Here is a 27,937-nt window from a genome sequence, read left to right on the forward strand (position 1 = left end):
GAATTACAATGTTCACGCACCGGTGATTTCTGTAATTGTTTTTTTCTATAGCAGTGGCAAGTCAGGGAAATTGTGTTTCTGGATCCATAACCTCTGCGGATTTGGCTCGAGTTCATTTTGCAGCACCAAATTTTTAGTGAACTTTATCTGCTGTATTTGTAACTGGTAGCCAAATATCTCTCACTGTGTCTTGGGAAACATTGAAAGTTAAAACTGCAAATTCCACAGCTCTGACCACCGGATATTTTTGACATGAAATTCAAGCTTTCTAAATCTGCAGATGTGGCTGCAAAACTGTAATTGATTCTCATTATCATATACGTTTGGTATAGCAGGAATTCTCGTTTTTTTTTCATGATTTCATGGCCGGGAAGATACGACTGCCGCAACAATTTCCCTCCCATCCTTCGTCTCCACTTGATCTTTTGACCTGTCAACCTCAAGTACATTTACGGGCATTCAGACAGACTAACCACCCACACTTTAATTTGTCTTTGCTCTGTATTCACGCTTGAGGGGCTTTGAAAGGGAGGCCCTTTGTGTCTGCGCGCTGGATGTAATGCATGGGAAATGGTGGATGGAGCCGGTGCGATTGGCCACACACTGCCAGGGAAAGAGAGGAACGCACCCATCTGGAAATAGCTGCTGTGAAGATGCGTCAGCTTGGTGTTTGTTATGTATCCCCTCAGCCGCCGGTGTCCGACAGGTTATTGATTAAACAGAAATTGGACACAGAAACCAATTATTGCATTGTGTTGCTGTGGTGTTTGATCCAACGCCTTGTATTGGGTGCGGGGCCTGTAATTGCTGGGGACAAAAGAAGAAGAGCTGAAGACAAGAGGACAAATGAGAAGAGGGGCGAAAGTATGACCACATGTTTTAAATTACAATTTTTCAGATGGCTTTTTCTTTTTACAAGCGGTTTTTTAGCCGCACTACAACAACATGGCTCTAAGTATGGAAATATCGAGTCTGTCGGTTGATCTCAACAGCTTCTGAATGGATTGACATGACATTTTGTACACACATTTGTGATCCCCAGAGGATGAACCATATTGACTTTCCTGACTGTGACTTTTTCTTCATTGCCACAGCAGATTAACATTTTTGCCTTTAGTGACATGTCTTGACATCTTACAGCTGGATTGCCATGAGTTTTGGCACAGATATTCATGGTGCCCAGATGACGATGAGTAATGAATTTGATGATTCTCTAAATTAAATATAGGGCCAGCAGGGGTCAATGTTTTCCCTTTAGACTGCGAAACGCTTCAATATCTGCTCGCTTGATTGGTGAAAGATTTTGTTCAGACACAATAAACTTGTAAAAACATAGGAAAAAAGCTTTTAAAAAACAAAACAAACTAAAAAACAACACGGAATAAGGCAGTTTCTCATTAAAAGTCTGTTTTTATTTTTTTGTTTTGCTTGTTTATACCTACGATGTTTAACACAAATGGCCCTATTTGTTTCGTCCATTCTGGGCTACTGTGGAAACAACATGGCAGTCTCCATGAACAAGGACCTGCTTCTGGATATGAAAGGCTCATTCTAAGGTAATGAAAACACAATGATTTCTTATTTTCAGATAATTATATATTGGAAAAAACACACTAATTTAAATTACTTTTTTTTCACATGTCACCCTCAACCATACAAACTGGACCTTTGAGAGTTCAGATTTTAAAGTTTGTTGTTATACCTGAATAGTATTAGGAAACTTTAGCTTGATGGAGCACATATGTAACTCATGTATTTTACTCAAGATAACACAATTAGACTTTTTGCAAATGAGCAAATGTTAACCAAGGAAGGTGAGAATACTTAATTCTGAAAATAGATAGCTGTAGACTCGTGTTTTAAATAATGACTCCAGATTGGAGTCTCTTCTTATATCCAAGATGATTTTCCATCTGCATATTTTTGCATAATCTCTTCTCCTGCCTTACCCTGCATTATCCCCTGATCTTTTTCTCATTATTCCCTCAACAGAAACAATGATGTTTGCATTCGTCCTGTCTGCTCGCCTGCTGCAGCTCCCGGGCTCACCGACAGAGGGGGACAAACACACGGCTGCTTGGATGGAGAGTTGGTGAGTCACACACTGAGACCGTCACGTACAGACAAACAGCTCAAAACAAGGCCCGGTCTCACTCAGCCATCGGCCTTTATTATCGCCCGGGCTCGGCTTCCTCACACTTATTAATGATGCTTCAGAAAATGAATGAAACGTGCTTATTCTTGTTGACATTAGCTGGTAATTCATATGGGCGTGCTCATGCAAGGGCTGATATACTTCCTGGTTTATCTACTCTGTCATCTCTTCCGTTCATTCCACCCATTACATGTTGTTTTGCTGTGTGTGTGTGTGTGTGTGTGTGTGTGTGTGTGTGTGTGTGTGTGTTTACAGTACATACAGCTTACTGCACTTGATGTATGCATGGCGCTGTCCGTGGTGCTGAAACACAATGAGGTCGCTCTCCGTGGTGCTGATCCTGGATCAGACGGGAGATGTGATTTTTTTTAATAGATTAGAAGCTCTCCAAACTGACTTCACATATACATTTTAATGACGCTAAATACAAAGCATTTAAATAAGAATTGCCATGATATCTCTGCTTAATTATAGGCTAGAGCAGATTTATGATTCATGTCTTATTTATGTCAAGGGTATGTTTTTTAAAAAACACACTCGAGGTGGGTTTATCATGCGTCCATGTTAACAAAATGTAAGATGATGAGTCTAATGTATCTGATCCAACAATTTTTTTTTTTTTTTACTCTCAAGAATTTTAATGTCATAGTCGTTTATTTCTGCAACTATAAGCCAAAATTAACCTACATAAATCTGCCTTGGCCCTGGAGATATCCGGTAGTTACTTGGCTGTGGCTGAAACATCGACAAAATCATTTGGAAAATAAATAGGGTTCTGCTTCGGTTACATTTTTCACCGTGCATTTAATTTCATCAGTTGGGCTACTTTAATGTGATCTGTTGCGCTGGGACCATCAATGTCTTTACATCCAGGTTCCTTTGATAATTTTGTATTGCATATGATTAGACTGTGGCTCCGCGTATGAATATTGGGAATAAGGTGGCCTTATTCCGTTTCATTTTCTTATTTTTTGTAAGATTCCAAATTCCCAGTCACACTAAAATACTTTTTTTAGAGGGAGTCTGTCTTAAATAGCTAATTTTGCTGGCATCCAACCACTAGGAAGTGTATGAACTGAGAGAAAATCAAGTGTGGACAGAAAAGGGAGAGGGCATAGCACCTCCCACGTCCTATCTGCGAGAGAGGGAGAGAGGAAGAGAGAGAGAGAGTCTGCTGTGGTGGTGTTGGAAATCGGACGACATGAGCTCTACATGAACCGTGTAAAATGCTTTAAGACGCTTTCGGCGTTTGTCTTACATCCGTCTAAACCAAGGACGAGCCTGAAGCGGAGCTATACTTCACGACCAGGTATGGAGATGCTGCTCATCCGCACATCTTTACATGGAGGTTAGATGTTGGTATTCAGTGGCGAAGCCGCGCGCTGCTTCTGCCTGCTGAGCGCGCACGATCCCTGCTGTTCACGGGATGACAAATCTCGTTATGTGGCCGGTTGATTTAAACGCATCCGCACTGGCTGCTATCATATTTGTGTTTGATAACCTCGGTCGTGTGGATTGTATGTAGCCTATGCCCGCACAGCCATATTGGCAGTCAGCAGGAGAGAGAGGGGGCAGAGATGTGAGGGGTGTTGAGATTATGATATTGCTTTGAGGAGTAAAGGGAGGTGGTGGTGGAGGAGGGAGGGGGAGGAGGGAGGGGTGGTGGGGTTTGCTGCGACTGCGAAATGATGGCACCGTTGCGAGATGGCGATCCTCTGGTATTTATGAATGAACCCAGCAGAGTAGGGTGGTCTGTAATGGCGTTGCGCACCAATCTGCGGACCGACGGCAAGCCCTCTCTCCTGCCTGCCACCCCTTCCTGACTACAGCCGAGACGGAGATGCACGTCAACATTAGGCTATACACTAATAATGACGCCAGCATGACGCATAAAGCCCGATTTCTGTGGCAAATGTCACTCTTAATCCTCCATCTGGATCTGTGTTTCACCACGTCTCCTCCTCTGTGCCTGTTGTTGTGGGTCTCATGATCTGGAGAGGAGATGACATGCAAAAGGAGTTGTGCATCATTCAGGCCTTCTGCATGTGTGTGTGCGTGCATGTGACTTCCTGTATGCATTGAACACTGCCAGTCATGGGTGTGTGTGGGTTGCAGGGCTTGCGAGAAAGCAGAAGAGAGGAGGGATGTATGGCAGTAAATCCTGTGATTAAGCTCTAAAGTGTGCGGTTGGGGAGTAGCATAGAGATGCAGCCTGTGTTAAAGCATGCATGTGTTGGTTGAGGATGGGGGGATAAGTGGAAGTGTGGGGGAGTGTGGCCTGCCTGCCTGTCCGTTTGTTTGTCTGTCTTGAATGGCCACAGCACGGTTGCATAAGAACACTTCTGCTGCTAAGGCAGGACAAAGAAATGACTCAATACATGGTAACAAGGAAAAACAGAAAGAGGAGATGATGCTGGTGATGATGCTGACGTCTCTGGTGATGCTGGAGATGAGTAAGGATGCTGATAATTGAAGATGATGATTTGAGTGGTATTTTTTATTTTTAGCCAAGGCCCATTGCAGCACACTACACAAAGCTCTGTGAGGTAACTGAGGTCTGGATGGCCAGATGTTGGGGGATGCCACTCACTTTTTGGGGACAGGCAGCTGCACACACACAACCAGCCCACATATTTCTGCATTTATCATGATCAGGTCCATCCAGAGCTGGGACCATGAGTAGAAACTTTCAGAGAAGTTTTTTTTTTTTTGGCTTCGGACAATGAAATAACATACATTTTTGGAATAATTTGGGTGCAGTTTCCTAAATGGGTACTTATCCTGTTAATTTCTATAAAATTGATTAAGCATCCCCCATTCATGCATAAAAAATATAATAGGCTTTTTTTGCAGTGCAATCCATGTTTACTACGTCTAACAGTAATTTTTTTCCTGGGATTAAAAATCAATTCAACAATATTTCTTTTCACCATTTACTTTATGACATTTTCCAGCCACTGTTATTACCTTTTAAAATTTATGATAATAATACATTTATTACATAATCAACAATAACAAGATGTTGCACACACAACCAAACAATTAATAAAATATCATAAGATTAATTAAGTGATGAGAAAAAGATTTAAGGCAAATAACAAAAACAACATGGGGAAAAAAAGATTTTCAGTAGGTGATTTTTTAAATTTTTAAATTTGTTATCCTTTTCCATTATTAATAACAACAACACATTTGTTATATTATCAACAATTACAAAGTGCTGTACACTAAGCAAACATAAACTATAAAACATCATAAGAATAACTGGAAAGAGCAAGGTTTTTGGCAAATGGGGGGAAAATAAAATGCATATGTTCAATAGGCAATTTGTTCATTTATATTTAAAGGGTTAACTTTCCAGGTCGCCTGGTAGAATAAAAAATGAACATCTAAGATTCAGTCCATTCTTGATTGAACACTCAGTCTTCATTGTCTGTTTCTCTCTCTTAGGAGCAGTCCATGCACAAGTACTTTTACTGGACACTTTTCTCTCATCTTGTCTCTTCCCTGTGCGTGCATCACACTCACTGATTCACGTTGCAATGCGTATCGGAATGCACAGATCTGACTGGCTGAGTAGCCTCACATGAGATGAAAATGAAGCATGCAATTGGTCAGTGAGCTTCCTTGACTGATAAATCAGTGCTGTAAAGGCTAGAAATGTTAGGCTGTTTAAAACAGAAATGTGAATTCAAAATTCATTAAATCTCAATAACTTGTCAGCTACTTGTCCAGGTCCTGATAGTATGATCTGGGTCTGGACCCATAATAATACATATCCTTCTTGTTGGAGAGAAGATCTGAAGCAGGTTAAAATCAGCTTCAGGTGTGTTCTTGCTTCATGTGAGAGAAGCATGCAATTTTTGAGCATGCTGTGGTTCTTGTACCTTCTTGTTTTATTTATTTATTTATTTATTTTTTACTTTTTGTTGAACATTTTAGTTAACTTAAAGAACTGCAACGACTGCAAATGATTGTTGCAACAGCAATCAGTGAGCCATAATGAACTGAATAGTAAATCTGACTTTTGTTTATCTATAAACTGGTTATTTAATAGGAAGCATGTGTCATAACCAATTCTTAATGACTAGTAGCACCTCAGGGACAGGGACTTGTGATTCTGCACGAAAGTCTGACTTGATTTACAATTCTTTGAATATGAAAAACTTGAAACAATAATTTATTCTCCTCTAAAACTGATTCCATAATTAGATCTATGATTGGGTCCAAAAATCAGACCCTTCCCGGCATGAACCTGCATAGTTTGTGTTGAAGCAAGCAAACCATGGCAGCAGTTTAAGGCTGAGCGCGATGTAAAAACCAGAATTTGTAGAAGTATTTATATTAATATATTTATATCTATATATTGTGTGTGTTTACATACATACACATGTGGCAATTCAGACATTTGTATTCCAACATGCACCTTCTCCTACCAAAAATTTAGCAGCACAACTGTCATAAAATATATATGAAACTGCCATGTAATATAAATAAAAAAAGAGATTGTATAACATTTGTCCTCATTAATGAGAGGCAAGAGTCGGGATGAGTTGATGGCAACACAGCACATACATTATTCATGACATTATACACATTATAAGGTCAGCATTTAAAAACAAAACAACAACAAAAGACCGGGAAATTGGAGTGAATCTGACACGAGTAAAGCCTGAGGGAATTTGAGAAATTACAGCCAGAACCTGTCGGGTTGGGCCCAGTTAGGTTCGGGCAGAGAATCAAAGCTCTGTCCAAAATGCTTTTTGAAGTTATAGTTAACTGCTGTCTCCTCCTGATGCTTAAGTCTGTCTGATGCTTTGACAGTGAAAGTCTAGTCAAGTGCATCATCATTGTTGAGCACTCCTGAGCTATATATAAACTATATACTGCATAACGTCTGCTTTAATACTGGAACAGATCAATGCTAAAGTGTTTTAGTTGTTCTGACGGCATCAGCTCATTTGAAAGGTCTGTACAGTCTTCATTATACATGGCATTAGGCAGGATTGTCTCGTGAATAACTAATAGAAGGTTGAGATGGCTGTTCTGGTCCATTATGCACGCTGTGACCTCTGAGTTACCGTGTTTCATTTGACATTTTGTGCAAATATGAGCTCTTCACTTGATATAAAATGCTCTTTCCCCCATCCAACTTTAAATCTGTTTATGAGAGACGATTGACAGTATTTTGTGGTTTAAGATTAATGGTCAGTTTGCTATAATCTCAGTTGCATCATGGGGGCGTCACAAGCAGTGTGGAATGGGATTCCCTTGTTGTCTCCATCTGCGTTGTTATCAGGCGTGGATCAAGTGGTATTATAAAAAAGCTGTGCCTGGTTGATCTCGACGGTTGAAACCAGTGGAGTCAATCCAAAACGACCAACCCTGTCACCATCTGTCACTGCAGGCAGGCTCCTGCAACTCACTCCGGCAGTCTGTAATTAGTGCTTCAGTCAGGTCAGAGCCTCTGCAGCTTCTAAGAATAGACTTTGCTGAAGAAAAAAAAATGGAATACATTATGCTTGACAACAGACATAATTGCTCTATTACCACCGCTGGAAGAATTTCTTTACTCTTTCTCGGTCAGGTTCTAGTGTCAGTATCCAGGTGCCTGTGCGTTTCCCAGATTGCCAGGCCGAGGTATTAGCAAGGTCTTATGGAGAGGCCAGACGGAGAAACCCAGGGTTCCCCAGGTCAAGCTAATACTCAGTCCTAATACTCACTCAAAGACTAATTACATGGCCATGTTGCATGCAGTCCTGTGTAAAAACTGCTGCAAAGAAACAGCGTGATTATGGTTTCAGGGTTTGATTACAGCTCAGGAATCAATCTGCCGGAGGGAGAAAATGTCTTCCTAAACTCTTACTAAGAGTGCACATTTGCTATTTCCATTTGGACTTATCAGGGAGTAGTTGCAGGTAGAGAGATGGTTCTCAACACCTGAAGCTGCAGTGTGCTGCTGGCTTTTGACAAAGCGGAGAGAAGTCTGCATCTTGCTTGTGAAAAACATGCATCGGTTTTTGATCTTCCCCTCCCTCTCTCTTGGCAACAAGCACTGATGTTAACAAGTTAAATGCTAATGATGAGAAATATTTGGCTTTTGCAGTGAGACAGGTCTGTTTGGTTCTGTTTGTGGATTGGTTTGAATATATTTTTGAACATTTTTGTACCTTGACGTTTTCTTATGGCAGGATTTACATTATGTTGTACAGTTACATGTCCCTCTAGTGCGTTTTCTGCAAGAAGACCAGTGAGCTAAGCACACTGTGGCTTGCCCTAGATAATTCAGTGAAATTTAACTTTATTGTTTTATAATAGTGGGTTCAAGACAAACTTTCTCCCCATACAAGGCCTGGGCGATATATTTATATTGTGATATGAGACTAGATGTTGTCTTAGATCGTAAATGTGTCTTTTCCTGGTTTTAAAGGCTCTATTACAGTAAAATTATGTAATTTTCTGAATATGCCAAACTGTTCTAGCTGTGTATCAACCATACTGGTGATTATTTATCAAAAATCTAATTACATAAATATTTTGTAAAACCACCAATAGTCAGACTGAAAATATCATTACATAACATAACATTAAAAATGATATTGTGATATTTGATTTTATACATAGCCCTAACTTATACTTTAGAGCTGGCACTGTAAGACTACAGTTTCAATAAATCCATAACATAAGGAATGGCTTCAACTTTTGGCTTTATTAATACTCAGAATCGTTGATTTAAAGTTATAATCTGTAAGATTGTACTGAAATCAAACCCCATTGTTTATACTATTTGTGGTCGGTATTCCTTTTCTGCAACAGTTATTCTGTTATTTTAGTTATGTAATTGGTTGTTTCGGTGCCGGTTTGAGAATGTTGAGACAGTTTAACAGGTCAGTGTTGGATGTTAACTGCTGCGTTAGCTCATGCTATCGAGGCAAGAGAGAGATGCTGCTCTGAACAGCAGCAACAGCTGAAAATCAGTGATCAGCTGTCAGCTCCCCTCACTGTCAAAAATAGTTTCTAATTCTGTGGGAAACAGGGGTCAACCAATATTGGTTTTTCAGGGCCGCATCACAGGGCATCACAACTATTTTTGCCATTTTCACTTTCCCCTACATTTTTCTTGCAAAAACTGAATAAAAACATTACATGCATCACAATTTTTTGGAAAAGCTGCCATAAACTCAAACATTTCAGGCCACAACAATCCCAACAACAGCCCGCAAAATCCTGGAGGGCCTATATCTCTCTATGAGGTAGTTGTTATTATTAGTGGCAAATTCCGCAATTCTGTCACTAAACTCAGATTCCCTGCCTATGCACACTAGCAACTTTATTTAGTTTGGTTGCACTTTTAACAGACACACAAGTTGCTGTTCTGTTGTATTTCTGACAAAGTAGCTTCCAAAGTAGTGTTTGCTGTAGTATTAAACCACGCTTGCCATTACTACATTAGTCATGGCTGTTTCCAAATCCGGGATTAAGGATTGAAACAAGGCTTCATTGCTGGTGTGAACTCCAAAAGGTCAGTGTTTCAACAATTATAAGAAAACAGACTTTTTTCTGTCTGGATGGTAAAAATCTTTTATTTTAGTCAAGTATTTCATGAAGCTAAGCGTTGAAGCAATTCTTCATCCTACTGATTTATTGATGTTGTAGTCTTGGCAGGTCTAAACTGCTGCACTGTGCTTGGATTTGAGAAAGTAGAAAGTCATGTCTATCATCATTTTAGTGAAAGTAATAAAACCTTTGGGGTTAATATGTTTTCTGAATCAGCCTAAACTGTGCACAGCTCAACAATGAACTTGCAAAATAGTGCTTCGAGGGAAATTCCTGGTGCCTGTTCTGAGGTTGATAGATGGATCTTCTGCTGCAAAACCTGCTGGACCAACTCAAACGTGATGTTCTGTGTATTATCAGACAGATAAATGTCACCCGTGCTGTTTGTGTGTCTGGCTGTGCTGATATTCCCATGCCACAGTGTTAGTGTCAGTGCATGCTGAGTCAAAGGGATGTGCATGGATTATCAAAGGGCTTCATCCGGAGCTGCATGTAGTCTTACTGGGAGACCTCTGGTATCTTAAGTCCTGGGAATTGGGTCAATGCAGAGCAGGCCAGGAGCACAGAGGAGGTTAAGCTCAATGATTAGCTACTAAGCCAAGACCACAGTGCTGCAATCTCTTGTGCAGTCCAAAGCACATACTGCATGCATGTACTGAGGTGTATGCTCAATCACAGTATAGATTGACACTAATGAGATGCAGACACGCCCGCAGTCTCGCACAGAGCATTCAAACACCTCAAGCATACCCACAGGTACCGTCACATGCGTGTATACACACATGTCCAGTGGTGGTATTCAATAGTATTAATATCCTTTACTCAAGTAAATCTATTAATACCACAGTGTGAAAGTACTCTGTTACAAGTAAAACTCCTGCATTGAAAATGTTACTTAAGTATAAGTCAGTAAGTATAATCAGGAACATGTAATTTGAGCATTAAAAGTAAAAGTACCTGATGCAGGCAAATCTAAAAAATAAAAATACACAAATAAACTATAAACTACCAAATAAAATACTAAAAATATTCTAAATAATTCAAAATAATTTAGAAAAAAATAGTTGGTTCAGTTAATTGATTAACTGACTAAACTGACTAAATTCACACTGATGTTTTTTTATGCAAAAATCTTAATTTGTAAAGTAACTAAAGCTTTTCCGATAAATGCAGTAAAGTAAAAAGTACAATATTTCCCTCTGAAATGTAGTGGAATGGAAATATATAGTGGCATGAAAAGAACAGACTAAAGTAAAGTACAAGTACCTACAAGTACCTGTGTACTTAACTACAGTACTTGAGTAAATGTACATTTATATTCCACTACTGTATATACACTTAGCATGACTTAAAATTAATAACTTGTTTATTAGTTTTTGAATGATATAATGCAGGTGTTTATTGCAAATTAGAGGAGTATAATTAGATATTTCAATACTGCAGTATATTTAAAATGTTGTCTTATTTACTTTACTTATTCAGAATCCCTCAGAGGGACTGAAATGGTCTCTGATCACACTGATTCATTGTTTGATCATATGCTAGGTGAGCTATAGCGGCAGATTCCCTCCACGCGGTGATGCAGTTTGCAGTTGTAGTTGTTAATTCTGGAAAGAGACACTGCTGTTGAGTTTTTCAAATGTATTTTTTCACGCTTTGAGCACCACAATCGGAGTGCCATCTGGTTCCATTATATTGGAGAGAAGGCAGACATCTCTAAGGCTGATATCTCCAACAATCTGCAACTCACACCAAAACAGTCTAGACTGATAAATAGCACCACTGGGAAACATATAATTTATATTTTTAACTTTGGGGTGAACTGTCCCTTTAAAATGCAATCCATTTATGCATATCTAACAAAAAGTAGCCATATCTAACATCTCGTTTAAACACAAACACAAAACTGCACAACACTGTACACTCCGTATCCAATAGAGGATCCATTATCATGATGAATCATGAACAGATTTTTGCTTTGATGGGTACAAAAGGAGTGTTTCTTTTCTTTGCATCATCTCCTTCCAATAGACAGACACACACACTGACGCAGACAGGAAAGTCTTGTTTTATCGTCCATTTTTAGTAAAACGACTGAGAAACTTTTTCACATTCATAAATCTTAAATGAACTCCAAAAGATTTCATAACAAGCACATGCGAGCCGTTTTCTTCGGGCTCCCCATTTGTTTTGTAAGCAGGTGTAAATACAGCAAAGCAGCAGCGTGACTCAACGTGTGAGACTATCAACATTTATAAATTGTACCTCTTCAATCTGCTTAAACCTAATAGAAATACCCGTCTCTATAAATTTCTAAAAATGCAGATTCATCCCCGTGTGTTGTAACACACACACACTTAAGCTGATGTGCGCACAGAGCACGGGGAATCTTTTTGCTTGACTGCACAAACACACATCACACACACACGTCCGTACTCTATCTGACAGTCTGGCAGCTGAGGAAACTTTGTGCAGGTTTCAGACATCGTGATGAGTCTGTGTGCGTGACTGCGTGTGTGCGCACAGCTGTGGCCGGAACATTTCGGAGAACCTCGAGCCGAAAATCTGTTGATCCTGTAAAACACTCATCGCCAAATAGCCGTGTATCCGCAGCATTCCAGTATCCGCGGCTTGATTAAAACCCTTTTCTCCACAAGATACCATGGGAGCGCTTTGTGGGTGTCTATTTAATCACGCTCTTGATCTGTTGAATGGCATTGTGTTTGATGTTGGTTAATGCGCTTCCTTTGTGCCGCTGCGTAAGTGGCTCTCTTGAGGGAAATTATGTGCATATTTTCGCTAAAGGTGACATTTCCTTGCTCGCTCTGTGAAATAAACGAGCGGAGACGGCTGTGTCACGTCTATTTTCTGACTGAGAGGAGAGGAGGCCTGTTTGGTCTGTGCCAAAGCTATCTGCTAATGGAATTTGGCTGGACCGCCACAGATGCATTTATAGTATACCATTAATTCATTAAGGAACTGCAGTCCTCTCGTTTCAAATAAAACAAGAGAAGAGGAAAGGGGGGGAGACAGCTTGAGTTTGGGAGGAGTGTCATAAATCTCAGAGGCCTGGTGTCAAGGACGAATGGTAAAGGAGCGGAAGTACTGTGTGTGTGTGTGTGTGTGTGTGTGTGTGTGTGTGTGTGTGTGTGTGTGTGTGTGTGTGCGCGTGTGCTTGGTGTCACAGTGAGGTTGCACCTGTGTGTGCAGTTATAGCTGCTGACAGGGGGAGGGAGGTAGCTAATTTTAGTTCAGGTGAAAGACAGGGAGGGAGCGGAGGAAGGTTTTGATGAGCAGGATCGTTGTCATTGAGCTGAAATCCCCCATCCCAAAAAAAACAAAAACAAAACAGGCACCAAGTGAGGCAGGATGACAGACTGACAGGGCCCAGACAGACGAGCCCCATCGATCAAAAACCACAGCGGCCTTAGTTTATTGATCAAACAGCATGGAGGCCTGGGGAGTGAGAGAGCGGGAGACGGGGGAGAAACAGAGAGAAGACGCTCAGGGAGCAGGTCAAAGAAGAACATCTTCAAAATGCATAAATTAATGGAAAAGATATGCAGAAGGACGAATTCAAAGAATATTTGCAAGTATATCAATATCAAGAGCATGTGCAAGTGTGTGGCTCCAACACAGATGCACAGACATATCAGCTTTAAAGGTCCCATATTGTAAAAAATGAGATTGTTTTAAAATATAATCAGGTAAAGTTGCAGCCATATGACATTTTCATGGTACGATAACCGTCTCCCAGTTCCACCATATCACGGTATTACAGAATTAGTATTAGGAATTAATTAAAACAGAAGGGTTAGAGTTAGTTGAACAAATGCTTTATTACTATAATTAAAACTTGAAACCATGTTTTTGATGGAAGTATGTGTAAAAAAAACAAAAAAAAAAAAAACAGAAAAAAAACTAAAATTAAGGTGATATTCTCCATTCAGCTGTATTTTTTTCCAATATTGTAGATAAGCAAATATACACGGTATAATCATCAACTTGCATATCACAGTATTCCTTTAAACTGGAATATCATTGCAACCCTATAAGTATTGGTGCTATATAAATACCGTGAGTATTAAAACACTCCATCCAAAAAGAAATGCACACAGTCTATGTGAAGAAACTGTGCCTTTAAACGGGTTGTCTAGACCTCATGAAGTTGTGATGTCACAACTACACTTTTTAAAACAATTTTAAAAGATAGAAACTGCAGCTACTGCAACTGCAGAAACTAGAGTGCAATCGTTGGGGGAGCCAGTAGCTCACCTGGTAAGAGCAGCTGCCCCACATACAAAGGCTACGTCCTTACCGCAGCAGGCGCGGGTTCGACTCCTTTGCTGCATGTTATCCCCTCGCTGTTCGCCTTTCACGTTGAATAGTGTGTCCTATCTAATAAAGGCAAAAGCCAACAAAAAAGTAAAAAATAGAGTGCAGATGTTGAAGACCCAAAAATGATGACCAATCAGAGGAGAGAGGGCTTTTCTGGAGGAGACCTTAAAAAGATAGGAGCTAAAATCAAGTGTTACAGACAAAGGCTGAGTGCAGGTATAGTCAGGCAGACAGTGTGAAAAAAATAATGTTTTTTAAAGCATTAAAAATGTTCTAGTAGAAACCGCAAATACAAAATGAACCTAAAGATGAGCATAATAAGGGACCTTTAAAACATAGAAACCATAGCAGTCCATATACTTTTATTCTAGATTATTGCAGGATATTATTACAACTGCAAATTATCAACACAATAAAAGCACTGCGGCCTTTGTAGAATAGCTCTGGTTCATTAGAACTTGGTCTTGTTTTTGTCCTATATTGGCCATCATTGCTATCCCTAAAAATAACCCTGTACTCACCAAGATGCTGAGATCTGGGAACACAGCTACACTGCTAAAAATAAGTCAGACAGGGCGAGAAATCCCGTTTGGCCAAACTTATTTGGAAGTGCAAATGAAGGCAAACTGTAATAAAGGCCAACTGTGACTCAGAATATAGAGCGGGACAAGTTACTGAACCTCAAATGTCTCCTGATGGCTGTGTGTGTGTGTGTGTGTGTGTGTGTGTGTGTGTGTGTGTGTGTGTGTGTGTGTGTGTGTGTGTGTGTGTGTGTGAATGCAGGTGGCACTTTGTATGGAAGCCTCGGCCACCAGTGTATGAATATATGTGTGAATGAGTGAATGTGCATGAGGTGTTAAAGCGCTTCAAGTGATTAGAAGACTAGAAAAATATTCAAATGCAAGTCCATTTTCCATATAATAAACCATAACAGTTTGCATACCGACTCTCTGGTTCAACTTTGACCTAAAACTCTGTGCAAGAAGGAATGACTATCAATCTTTTGAATGTTTCACGTTTAGATTTAACCCAAAATAAAGAGGCAGTCCATCTAAATCTGCAGAAATTCATTTTTTTGGCATCTAAAATACAAATCCAGTTCCTTACTGAGATTCATCAGCATTCTTTTGGGGTCGTGTTTTTGTTCACCTGACAAATCCAATATTCGCTTTCCTTTTATCTCTTTTTGGTTTTCACTGATGCATGAGCTGAATATTTGGCTCTTTAGCAGCATAATGCTCTACCATGTTCACCAGTCAGCTGGTATCATTTTCTCTCTCTGGTTTGGTACTGGTTTGGTACTGGTACAGTGGCTTTATCAGAGCTTTGGGGCTGTAAACTGCTGCCTGCAGCCCAGTCGCCAGAAGCAAATTTTGGCATTGTATGTTTCAGAAAACCATGACTGCGTAACATTTGTATGTTTTATACATTTTATGTCAGCGTTTCTAAAGTGCTGTAGTATATGAGTTGATTTTGTCATATTGGGGATGGTGGATAGCAGGACACCTAGATGCCTGCCAAGCTACAGATCACTGTTTGACACCAACAAACAACAAAATCTGTTGATTTCTAAGAGAGTCACTGTTGTGTTTCCGGAGGCTTTATAGCATCAAACGTAGTTGTTTTTTAGAAAGACACTGCTGCATTTCTTGCAAGGATAGTGACACAGAAAGCAACTGTTTTTTGGTAAGGCGTCTTTGTGTTTTCAGGCTGAATTCTGCCACACAAACCACACCTAATAAAAGTTGCTGGTAACTTGCTGTAAATGATGTTGAAAGTTTCAGTTTTGATTTAACATTTGCTTTAAACAAAACATTGTGTTGGAGTTTGTTATATTCCAAATTCAAATATTTCATTTTTGCTGTAAATGCATATTGGTTCCAGATATAAGTTATCGGTCTCATTAACTACTAATAATCTATATCTGTGATGGCCCTGAAAAAAATTAATTGGTCGACCCCTACATCTTACATTATCACATTTTCACATTATCATGTGACACATTGTTATGGTAAAAAATATTGATTATACCTGTTAAAAAGTTTAAGCTGATCAAAGTTTTTTGCAAGACTGAAAATAAGTGATAGTGTTGCTCTGTAGCTGCCGAATGTGTAAATAAGCAGCTGTTTGCTACTAAATTCAGCGCATCAAATCAGTTACTACAAGTTTAAGCATTTACCTCAGAATTAATTAAGCTTCAATCTCACTGGAAAATCTTGTTGTCAGACACCATTTAAACAGATTTTTTTAAAGTATCCTTCACCGTCCCTAAAAAATGTATCATCACCCCGAGGAACCAGAGAGCCATTAAACAAGATTTTCTGCTTTGCCAAACCAGAGTAAAGCAGTTAACAGTCTGCATGCGTACGAGCAGAAGACACAGGCTCATCTGCAGATTAAACTGTGGTTGTGTGTTCAGCATGGATATAAAACACTGTTATGTGTCACCCAGACTTACAGCTATAGATTGACTATAAAACCCAAGAGGCACTCCCCGAAACCCCATTTATTTTGAACTCCTTGACTGATATTATCTCGAACCTGGCGATGCAATTACAGGGACCCTGCCATCAATAGTGGATTCCAGCAGTGCAAGCATGACAGAAATCCACTTATTCCATCTGGTATTGATGTCAATTTACTGTTTCATTACAGCTGGAGCTTAGAGAGCAGCACATGATCACAACTGAATGAATGTCTTATTATGGGACCTTAAAGCAAGTTTAGAACCACAGCAGATAAATAATGCAACAGATACAATGTGTAATCACGCACAGATGCTCAGCAGACTCACAAGCACTTAGAAAGATAGCAATAGATTAGGTGTGAGCGCATTGTTCGGGTGCATATGTATGAGCTGCAGCAGGTAATTTTGAGAGTGAAGATTTGTGGAGTCCATTAATGTGCAGTGTTGCTGCTGACTGCAAACCAGGTTCATCATAGCTTTGAAATTATTTGTTTTTCTCTGCATATTCTCTCACTTAATAATGCAAATGTTATATTTACAATGAACCATAGACTGTATAAAAAATAATGGATGTAGCTACCATGATGTCACCCACTAGTTTGTGCACTCCCATTTCAACGACTTTGCCGCCTTGGTTTTTTGGAGCCAGAAGTGACCATATTTGGAAGAGAGCGTGGAGCTGACTCGTAGACTGTACCAACACTTTTTAACCTGTCTGTCACTCAAAGCAACCGGCCTTAAATATGCATAACTTTAAGCCTTCATGAAATGTGAGTGGGTGAGTTAAATCAAAATTCACCCTCCATACAGTTGTCATGAATGTTGAAATTAGCTATAGAGACCAAAACCACTTTCTGGACCAGGGTGTAAACATGCTTGTTTCAGCTGTGAAGTTGGGCATTTTAACATGTGGGTCAAAGGGGATTTACTCTGTTTTGGACTCACCCTCAAGTGGCTATTTGAGGAGTTGCTGTGTTTGGCACCCCTACATAGGTTTCATTTTTCAGCCCCAGATGTTGACGCCTGATCTGAAAACAATGTGAATTTGTTTTGTTTTGTTTTTTAATTTAATCCTGGCTTTTTTTCCTTCGTATATTTATGGAAGGTTTATCTTACAGATAATAAGGCGTCAGTGCTATTGGGGGACTATACCTGTCCAAATACGCTTTTTGTGCCCCTCAAAATAATAAAATTCATTATATTAGCAACTGGGTGGAATTTTCACAGTAGCTGGTGATTTTAATCAACTCGTCCTTCAACTCCAAAGATGTAGCAGGACCAAGGACAAATTGTAATTTTATTTTTTAAACTTTGTTTTAAAAATGTCTCATAAATCTTCCCTCTACCTTCTAATATTATACTAAACATTAAATATAATGAGCATGTATTGACAAGTAATTAAAATTACTTATTTGCAAACAAATTCATAAAAATACAATAAAATGTAAAATGTTAAATGTTAACTGGCATCAGGCAGATTTATCTCTCTGTTAGCAGAAATTACTTTAATATTCTTAAGTCCCTTAAAAGACATTTAATCATTTTCATTTTAAATATACATTTTAATTAGAATATTTTCACCATATCACCTTCACCAGAAACTTTAGTTGTTATAACAAAGCCACCAGACTCCAATTACAAAACAGTAATTTTACCTTGCTGAGCACAGGAGTTGCTGGTTTACTGCTGCATCAATCAGTTAGTTAGTTTGTGTTGTTGTTGCTTTGGTGAATCTTAAGTAATCCTAGGGTTTCCCATGCATTTCATTTCTTTATTGCAGGAATCTCATATTTTCCCTGTTTTTTTCTTCTAACCTCTGGATCATTTCTAATTTTATTGCTCATTACCTTCTTCCCATGTTTTTGAAAAAATAAATTAAAATAAAGCCAATTTGCCCATGTTTCAAAGGGTTAAATATAAATAAATAATTTGATTGTATTTCAGATATTTGCTGAGCAACAGTTTCATGTGAAAGGAATTAAAAGCCCATAGAGCGTTTTTAATTAGTTTAGTTTACATTTACATTTAGTAAACATCTATCCTTGCTGCCCTGCGGGTAAGAACATAAAACAGAAGGCCATCAAAGTGAATAAGCTTTAGTCTGATGTTCAGTCAGATATGTTCACATTATCCTGCACACATGCAACCGAATGGAATCAGGTACAGCAGTCCTGCAGTATTTACTTGTTTTGTGATGCTAATGCTCTGTTTTTGTGTTTGAGGTGCAGATTTAGCCCATTTTTAAAGCTCGTGTTTTGATTTGTTGTTGTTGTATTGAATTGCGTTGTATTATACATGAGTTCATGTCATTGTTATTGTTTTTCTCCCATGCTGCAGGGCCTCTCTGTCTCTTCAAGGGTTTGGTGCAGTTGTTAAGCTTGATAAATGAGGAAACGCTGGAATGTTTTGGGGCTTGAAACTGAGAAACTGTGACTCTGCGAACAGTATTGATTAGGGAAATGTCTGCGTCAGGTGAAACACTTGGAGCCTCACCAAACTCATCCTCTCTAATTTGTACTCTGGCTCAAAGTCAGACCACGAGAACAGTTAGAGTGCTTTCACACCCACTAACCTGAGGTCGAGTCCCACCAATGCTCCCCTTCCTGTTCCTCCTCTGTCTGCTTTTTGATCTGCTGACTGCTCATTTGATAAAATTCCTATTTGCTAAAATTATCTCCTTCTCCCCTCTCCTCATTCTCCTCCTCCTCATGCTCCCACCCTCAACATCACAGGTGTAACATTGTCATAAGCCTGAGGGGGGCAGAATGCCGGAGCAGAGCAACGACTATCGCGTGGTGGTGTTCGGGGCAGGGGGAGTGGGGAAAAGTTCCCTGGTCCTACGCTTCGTGAAGGGCACCTTCAGGGATACCTACATCCCCACAGTGGAGGACACCTACCGCCAGGTGATCAGCTGCGATAAGAGCGTGTGCACCCTTCAGATCACCGACACCACAGGGAGCCACCAGTTTCCAGCCATGCAGCGCCTGTCCATCTCTAAAGGCCACGCCTTCATCCTGGTCTACTCCATCACGAGCAAACAGTCTCTGGAGGAGCTCAAACCCATTTACCAACAGGTGGGGAGTCATTACAGCTAATCTAAATACTGGATAAATCTGTTATTCTGATGTTCTTGCAAAAAGGTAAAATCTACGGCAATTTGTTTCACATAAAGCTAGGGTCGGCAGAAATCAAAGGCAAAAAAAACCCCTGTAAAATATAAAAATACAACCTCCTCCTGCAGCTCTCCTCTCTTGGTCCTAAGCCCCTCCCATTACACGACGATTGCATATGCATGCATTTCAAGCACTGACCATGTGTTTCCCGTACCTTCATTTATTTAATCTTATTTCATTGTGCAGTTGTGTGCATTGCATTCACTCATCCCTTCCTTGCCCTGCTTTCTGGGTTCATTAGACCAAAAATGAGACAAGACTTAGCTAGAAAGCTATCCAGCCCACCATCCCTTCACTTCATTGAAGGGGCTGCCTGCTCTCCTCCCTGCATGAGGGTTTGTAGCAGCAGGGAGTGAGGTGGAGGACACTGATTGGAGGCTCTTGCGAACATTAACTACATAAACATGAACTTTAAGTTGCAGCCGTGACCCTTTTCTCCGGTTAGCAAAATGCTGAACTATAAGCAGCATTTTCTCTACATTTCTGAAATGTTTTACTGATATAGATCCAAGTTTTATTTTGTTTGTCAGATTCTCTTTTAGATACTCTCTTTGATGAGTCTGTCTTCCTTTTTCGGCTTGCTTTGCAGTGTAGGTGGTTGTTGCAGCTGCTGGAATAGCAACTTTGTCCATTGAATCAGACATTCACAGAAGAGATAGGCGCGCTAAAGTCTACCCTCACCACTTAGATTTTTTAAGCTTGAAAACAGAGCAAAGAGGAGGTGCAGAAGTTTCTCTCAGTCCACTTGAATTACAGTATGCCCAAAGGTTAATATGGCACTTTTTTCCCAGTGACACCAGAATTAAACTGCCTACCCCAGCTTTAATAAGAAATATTAACCTGATTTTAGTTGTACAATTCCAGTATGACGTGCAACTCAAGGACTTTATATAACTTTACATGAAAGCAAATAATCATGAAATTTATATTAATACAACAACATATTTGGTTAAAAAAAAAAAGTAACAAAAAAATGTGTGCACTGGCCAGAAATTGCAAGCACTGCCCTTATTTTCCTCCTCTGTAGGTCTTGGCCATAAAGGGCAACGTCGAGGCCATCCCCATCATGCTTGTGGGCAACAAGAGTGATGAGACCCAGCGGGAGGTGGAGACCAAGGACGGGGAAGCCCAGGCCAACCAATGGAAGTGCGCCTTCATGGAGACGTCGGCCAAGACCAACCACAACGTAACTGAGCTCTTCCAAGAGCTCCTCAATCTGGACAAGAAGAGGAACATGAGCCTCAACATCGATGGCAAGCGCTCGGGAAAGCAGTCCCGCGCAGAGAGACTGAAGGGCAAATGCAGCGTGATGTAATTCCCGGAGAGGAGGAGAGGGGAGGTGGAGGTTGAGAGAGAGGGTGGAAGAAATACAAAGAAAAGGAGGAAAAGAGGGAAGACGAGAGAGAGAGAGGAGGGACTCACTGAGAGCAAAATGTCTTGAAGGCAACGGGAATCTCATCATCCTCCTCTGTTTGACTGGTGCATTCACAAACACAGTTATTTTTGAGAACATCCAGGAATTTCAGTTTTGGGAGCTTTACATCCATGTGCATTCTGCTAAAAGGAGCGATGAGGGGGGACTGACGCAGAGTATGGAGAGGCAAATTAAAAAAATAAGAAGTGTGCGTCGCAGATAAATTACCTGTGGACGTCAGCCATAGTCGGAAACAGCGTGGACTTTTACATCATTAAAGTGCCACAATTTTTGGCAGAGGAGCTCATCGAGACATTGGACTGCAATAAAAACCACAGACTGCAGCACCGCTTGAAAAACAAGACTGAAAGTTTCTGATCCAAGTGTCCTCTCTCACTTCTGCATCTAACCCCTCCCACACTGCTCAGCTCACATCCCTCATCATCCCTCATCCGTCGCATCGTAACAAATATAGAGTCGTGAGTATGAAACAGAGTCGTTACTTAAGCTCACTTATCTGGTAGAAACACTATTTTAAGAGACAGTCCGCCATGCTAGAAAATGCAGGTTTGAGACTGCGAGCGTTGACGACGTTACAGCAGCAAAACATGCGAACCAGCTACATCCCAGAGCCACTCCGCAGGACTCTGATGTATATAAACATGGGGTATTTAAATATATTCCATCTAGTCTACACATGTGCCGCCAAACTCAATCTTCTCATCCTAAACATCCTGTCCTGAAAGATTAAAAAAGATCCTACTTTACCTTTTATCGAGCTGCCATTATGTTAAAAAATCATCACATACGTCCTCATCTGAAGTGGAGAAGCATCCAGCGGCAGGGTATTCACACAAAGATATGACGCAACAATCCTTTTAAGACTCTCATCTAGTGTAGGATGAAATCAAAGCTGGACTCTCATCAAACGCAGGAAACAGAAATTCAAGTCTGCCTTGTCTACGAGGACAATACACTCGGATAATCATTGCCAAGCTGGTAAGACGAAAAGGGATGATTTTCGGTTGCGAAGTCAAGAATGTCAGTTTGCTTTGGCACCTTTCATGTGAAGGTTTCTCTTCTTTTGCCTTTTTTTCTCTTGTTTGTTTGTTTATGATGCTCTTTAAAGTCATGTAAAAGTCAAAAAGCCCTCCTTAAACAAAAAGCACACAGAGGAAAATAAATAAATAAGGTATGGATGTAAAATCGCCCCATGCTGATTCTTCAGTGTGACCCGATTCGCTTAATTCTGTTTCCTCTTTGGTTGGTCGCATTACCTCTCATGCAGGCTTCAGTTAACAGGAAACAGAATGGGTCACATTTACACACACAGCATGCACAAATGCATCCATGCAAGTGTTTAAAAAAAAAAACAGTAACACCGTTGACTGATTACATGAAGACAAACACTCAGCCTCAATGCCCTCACATTGCACTTTATATCATAACCACACACACACACACACACACACACACACACACACACACACACACACACACACACACACACACACACACACAGAGCTGTAATTTCTCATGTTTTTGCCTCGCTTAATATCCTGGAGCAATAGCTCTACTGTATCTCCAAAGTGCATGTACACACCCTTTTTTTCCGCGCAGGAGCTCTGAATATTGTACACAGTGTACACAGGACAGCCAAAAGCACAATACTTTTTTACCAACATATCTATTTGTACTTTTTTTTGTATGGTTTTCTTCCTTTTTTGTCTCCTTTGTGCGCATCTTTAACATTTATTCACCAGTCCTGAACGTGGAGAAACAATCGCATCACGATCACCGGTAGCTTCTCGATGTTAAAGTGTTTTATTTGTCCCGTACATGGCACAATGAGGTTGTGGTTCTGCTGAACAACAGGGTAATCGATGATGTGACAGGTTCGCTGTGGAGTTCGTAAATGCGACTACAGGATTGTGGTAAGACACAGAGGAGGGTCAGATTATTTGTCTACTTTTCTCCATCTCTCAGGCGGTTTTAACAACAATTTGGGTGGAGGATAATCTGCTCCTGTACTGTTAAACCCAAAGACACAGATGATGCCCCTTTTAACTGTGTGTCCATCTATCTGGATAAAAAAAAGAAAAGCACAGCAACTGTTTCCGTCTGTCTCCTTCTCTGTCTTTATGTGTGCAGCAGAATCAACAACTGGGCACTTTAGGGTGACATTTTACTTGAAGTCTTGCTTATTAATCAGCAATGCCTCATTTATAAGCACCATGTAAAATGTCCCTCCTGCATTATTCTCACCCACAGACCCACATAAACGTGTAGTTATTGTAAATAAAGCATATGGTAGTTGAATGAAATGTTTATAAGAGCTTCAAGTAAGATGTTACCCATGTAAAGATAAAACTATACCCGCTGTCTTTCTGGGAATAAGTCCTTTGTAACCAGGAAATGTTGTTACAGTAGGAGGTTTGATGTTGCTATGTACTGTAATATACAGCTTAATAATGATGCTCATGATATATTGTATTTGACACATCCACTCTTCAGATCTATCAGTCAGATAATACTAGCAAAATGTGAATATGTAACTAAAGGTTCAAACTCCATGGCTTTTTTAAAAAATTTTATTTTGAAAGCTGAATGAATCTGTTGTTATCGATGTGTTGTACTTTGCACTAACGTGAGGTCCTGTTTAACTCAAAAATCTGCATTGTAAAATGTACCCTTTACCTGTTAGATGCCAGGGATGCTCACTTGTACTCTTTGTTATTATTATTTTTCTCACCAGTTTATATTTTTAAAAAGTTGTATTTGAAACTGTATTGGTTTGTTTTAGATGCCAGAAAGATGGAGTGATTTATGTCATGTAATTACATGATGTGTCCATCTAAAGGCATGGGTGGATTACTAAATGGGCCTACAGGGCACAGGTTCAGAGGCCCCAAGTGGCAGGGGCCGCATGGCTTTCACCTGCAAAACTCAAAAAAACATGTACAGACCAGGAAGAGACTCAGAATGACCACAAAGAGACTCAAAGCAACTACAATGAGATTCAAATGACTATTAAGAAAAAAAATACTATAAAAATGGCGAAAAGCAACTAAAAACACTCAAAATGACCACAAAGAGACAAAAAGCAACTACAAATAGATTCAAAATGACTTCAGAAAGAGGCAAATCAACTACAAAGGACTTAAAATGACCACAAAAAAAGATACAAAATATCTACAAAAGGACACAAAGGAACTACAAAGAAATTACTACTTTAAGGGTTAGAATGACCGAAAAGACTCAAAACAACTACAGATGCAGAACAGCTGCAAACTATGAAAAGGGCCATCTATCAGGAGACACAAGAAAACTACAAAACACATAAATGACCACAAAGAGACACAAAATGACTAAAAAGAGATCCAAAACAGCTGCAGACTATAAAGGGACAAAACAACCATAAAGAGACAAATGGCTACAAAGTTACACAGACCAATTACAGACTGAAGAGACACAAAACCACAGAGAGATGCATCACAATTTCAAAAAGACTCAGTGTCTCCAGTGAAGAAGAAGTGGTGGGGCCCTCTGCATGTCTGTACCCAGGGGCCCATTTTCACCTAAGCCACCTGTGTTTAAAGGTAAAAAAAAAAAACAAAAAAACCTGGAAATTATCTTTGTAACTATCAAGCAGTTCTGGTCTGACGTGATGTGTGGCTACTGGCAGCGGTGGTGCACACGCTGCATAAATATGAGTTTCTGACACGTCTGGTTGCTTCACGCAAATGCCAGCTTGCGAGCGCATGTTTGTGCAATCTGTTGTTCTGCTGACGTCTACGGGAGACTGTCGTTGCTCATGTTCCTGCGTGGAATATGATACAGCAGGGAGGGAAAAACAATGAGACAGCGTGCGAGAGCAGTATGGACAACAAGCTGGAGCGAGAGGCAGCGTTATTAATAGAAGTAGTGTGAAAAAACGGCACTAACTAACCAGCCTGCGTAAGATTCAAATGTGCATGTGAGGAGGCGTGCATGGGAAGTGTGTGAGCGTTTGTTGAGTTTCTTGGGCTGTGTGAGCTAAATGCTGGCATGAATCAGGACAGACACCTCTGCCCCCGTCCTTCCATGGCTTGTCTCATCTCATTCATCAATGAAGCATATTCACTGCTCTGTGTGTGTGTGTATGTGTGTGTGTGTGTGTTTATCTTTGTGTTTGTGTGTGTGTGTGACCATGAGTGGGTCCATCTTTGTGTGCAATCAGCCACCTATTTGCATCCCCTCACTGCGGCCTGCACGAGTGTTTATGCGTGCATGTTTGTGTGCTGTTGTTGTGCCATCTTATCAAATGTCTGTCAGATGTTTGACGCTTTCCTGTGGAGAATGCCTACACATTTCTGCATGAGTCATCCTGCTCAAACACACCCCTTTACACACACACACACACACACACACAAGTATATAAAACAGGCATGGAGGCAAAATAGACAGACTGCATGCTACACACACACACACACACACACACACACACACACACACACACACACACACACACACACACACTTCTTCTTCTACACACATATTACTTTCACACAGGCCTTGTCAGTGAAACCTCATTTTCTCACTGGCTGTTTTTTTCTGCTCTGCGCTGTCGTACAGGCACCACCGTCAGCACTACTTCTCCATAAATCATCTGTCCGCCCAAAGAAATCTTGAGTATCTTTCACGGTCATCCCTTCAGTTTTTTTTTCTTGTGTTTGTGAGTCGGTTGCATTTGAACAGACGGAAGGCCGACCCTGCTCACACCTGATTGTAGATAGCTGTAAATAGTGTTCAAAGGACTTAATATTTCAGAGATGAGAGAAGAGAGTGTGCAGAGGAAATGATGCTGTGGTGGGAAGGTGCCATCAGCTGCCTTTCCTTTTCATAGTCAAAGTGGCTGATTTGAAGCAACGGGGCAAGAGGTTTCTTTGGAGGAGATTTGGTGACTTTGTGTCAACTCCACCAGCTGTCATGAAGTCATTGAAACTTTGGGCTTTTTTCAAAGTGTGCTATAATGTTCTCTTCAAGAAAAGCAGTTAATTGACTTTAAAAGGGGAAATGTCCGGCAGCCCAAAGTGACCGATATTCAATAAATTTATTAAGATGTAAAATGAATAATCATATGACTAAATGATGATAAAATAAAGAGCATAACCATGAAATTGTGAAAGAATCCAATTAATGTTTAAAATTCAGCCCTTATGAATTTAAATTTATATTCTTTTAACTGTAAGTTTTTGTTGTATTTTTTATTTCCTATGAACATTTGTTTTGTAGAAACACTTTTTCATCACAAAGTCTTTGTCCGTCAACAAAGACAAACAGGGCAGACCCAGTTATGTCATTGGCCATCTGCTCATTCAGAGCAAAGCCGCAGCCAATCGCATAATAGAGTCTTCCTTGTTTGTTTTGATGGAAAGTTTAATTGTAAAATAAACAGTTACTGAACTATAAAAACAAACTATTTGTGTTTAAAAAAGTTAATGTCTGGGCTGCCTTAATTTTTTTGACTGAATTTGAGAAGACAAGTTGAATCATTACAAAATTACCTCAACTTGTCAAATTAAATTTTTACGGCAGCACAGCTACTAACTTTCCTAAAGTTAAAACAAACAGTTTATTTTTACAGTGTAGGAAATGGAATTGTGAAATAAAAACAGGACATCTGGGATAAAAATAGCTCTAATTGAATAAAATATTCCTAAAAATTAAGGCTATTGTGAAAAAGTGCAAGATAAAGTATTCTTAAATATTTTAGATTATTTCACATTTTTATTGTCTATTTTTTTCTTCATGTAATTCATGTGATTATTCCATAATATTAATTTATTTAATATCAAACACTCTGGGTCTCCATAGAAATCGACAGTGGCAGCACTTGTCCCAAATTCCGATGCGGACCAGGCAAAGTTCACAGAGGTACTTACTGGTCATGTTGCTTCAGAGCATGTTGTTGTACAGCAGAGGAAGTGTGGTTCACATGTGTTCTTCCATAGCAGGATGAGAAACGTGACCCTGTGACGCCGAAACGAAGGGCAGTCAGTTAAATCTAAACACACAGGTAACGTTGTGGTTTTCCAGTCTAACTATCCATAAAGTCATTCCTACCAACGCAGGCAGGTTACAGTCCTGTTGAGTCGAGCTAAGAGGCCGAGGATCTGAGGGAAATCAGTGCTGGAGGATGAGTGGATCCCGTTAACCTCTCCGGCTCGCCCCTTTACATCTCTTCTGATGGCCTCAGATCCTCACAAGCTGTTTTTCGTGGACAGGGGGCGTGAAGTGGGGCATATAGACTTTGTGGGTAATGTAGTTTGGTACTATCCTGTCGCTCTGGCCCTTCATTCCTGCATGGTCCCTATTGGTGTTCCAGCCAGCATGAGAACAAGGACACAAACTGTGAATCATCTTTGTATTTTTTAAATAAATTCCTCAGCAGCAGTTACGGCTTCGGTTTTGCAAATGTTTTATTTCTTTTAAGCACTTATTGTTTTTTGTAAATTATTCAATCGGTTTATGTCTTTTTTTCTGTTGGGACTTTTTTTTATTTAACTAATTATGATGTATAGATATTTATTCTAGCAATAGTCTTCCTATTAAGATATACTGTGCTGATGCATCCTCTGAATAACTGAAAATAACATATATATATATATAGATGATAATAATAATCAAATCTGCAAAATGATTTTCCTAATAAAAATGTGAACTGAGGAGTGTTTCTTGTCTATTTGATTTTTTTCCTCTCACCTGCCGCTGGTGTGTGATGACTCAACTTTAACTGTGTAAACGTTGCTAATAGGAGTTTGATGAGTTTTTGCCATGCTGATGCTATTGCT

The 27,937-nt window shown here is 39.9% G+C and overlaps 1 protein-coding gene across 2 annotated transcripts; it reads left to right on the forward strand.

Annotated features, from left to right (window-relative positions):
- The first annotated feature begins 43 nt into the window (after positions 1–43).
- On the forward strand, positions 44–27,812 carry diras1b (DIRAS family, GTP-binding RAS-like 1b). 2 transcript variants are annotated; one of them, XM_042500351.2, is made up of 4 exons: positions 44–1,556; positions 1,993–2,092; positions 19,250–19,591; positions 20,718–27,812. In XM_042500351.2, exons 3-4 carry the CDS (start codon positions 19,283–19,285, stop codon positions 21,003–21,005), a joined length of 597 nt encoding a protein of 198 aa, XP_042356285.1. In that variant the 5' UTR covers positions 44–1,556; positions 1,993–2,092; positions 19,250–19,282; the 3' UTR covers positions 21,006–27,812. The 2 variants fall into 2 exon arrangements, with proteins under 2 accessions (XP_042356285.1, XP_042356284.1); XM_042500350.2 differs by lacking the exons at positions 44–1,556; positions 1,993–2,092 and adding an exon at positions 3,285–3,464.
- The last annotated feature ends 125 nt before the right edge of the window (positions 27,813–27,937 follow it).

Source organism: Plectropomus leopardus, chromosome 14 (assembly GCF_026936395.1).
Source record: "Plectropomus leopardus strain MGB_pleo_1.0 chromosome 14, ASM2693639v1, whole genome shotgun sequence".
Lineage (NCBI taxonomy): Eukaryota > Metazoa > Chordata > Actinopteri > Perciformes > Serranidae > Plectropomus > Plectropomus leopardus.

Excerpts from the sequence above, each read along its gene's own strand:
- diras1b (XM_042500351.2), top strand. The coding sequence starts at position 19,283 with ATGCCGGAGCAGAGCAACGACTATCGCGTGGTGGTGTTCGGGGCAGGG. Across the intron at positions 19,592-20,717 it reads TCAAACCCATTTACCAACAG|GTCTTGGCCATAAAGGGCAA; the intron begins GTGGGGAGTCAT and ends CCTCCTCTGTAG.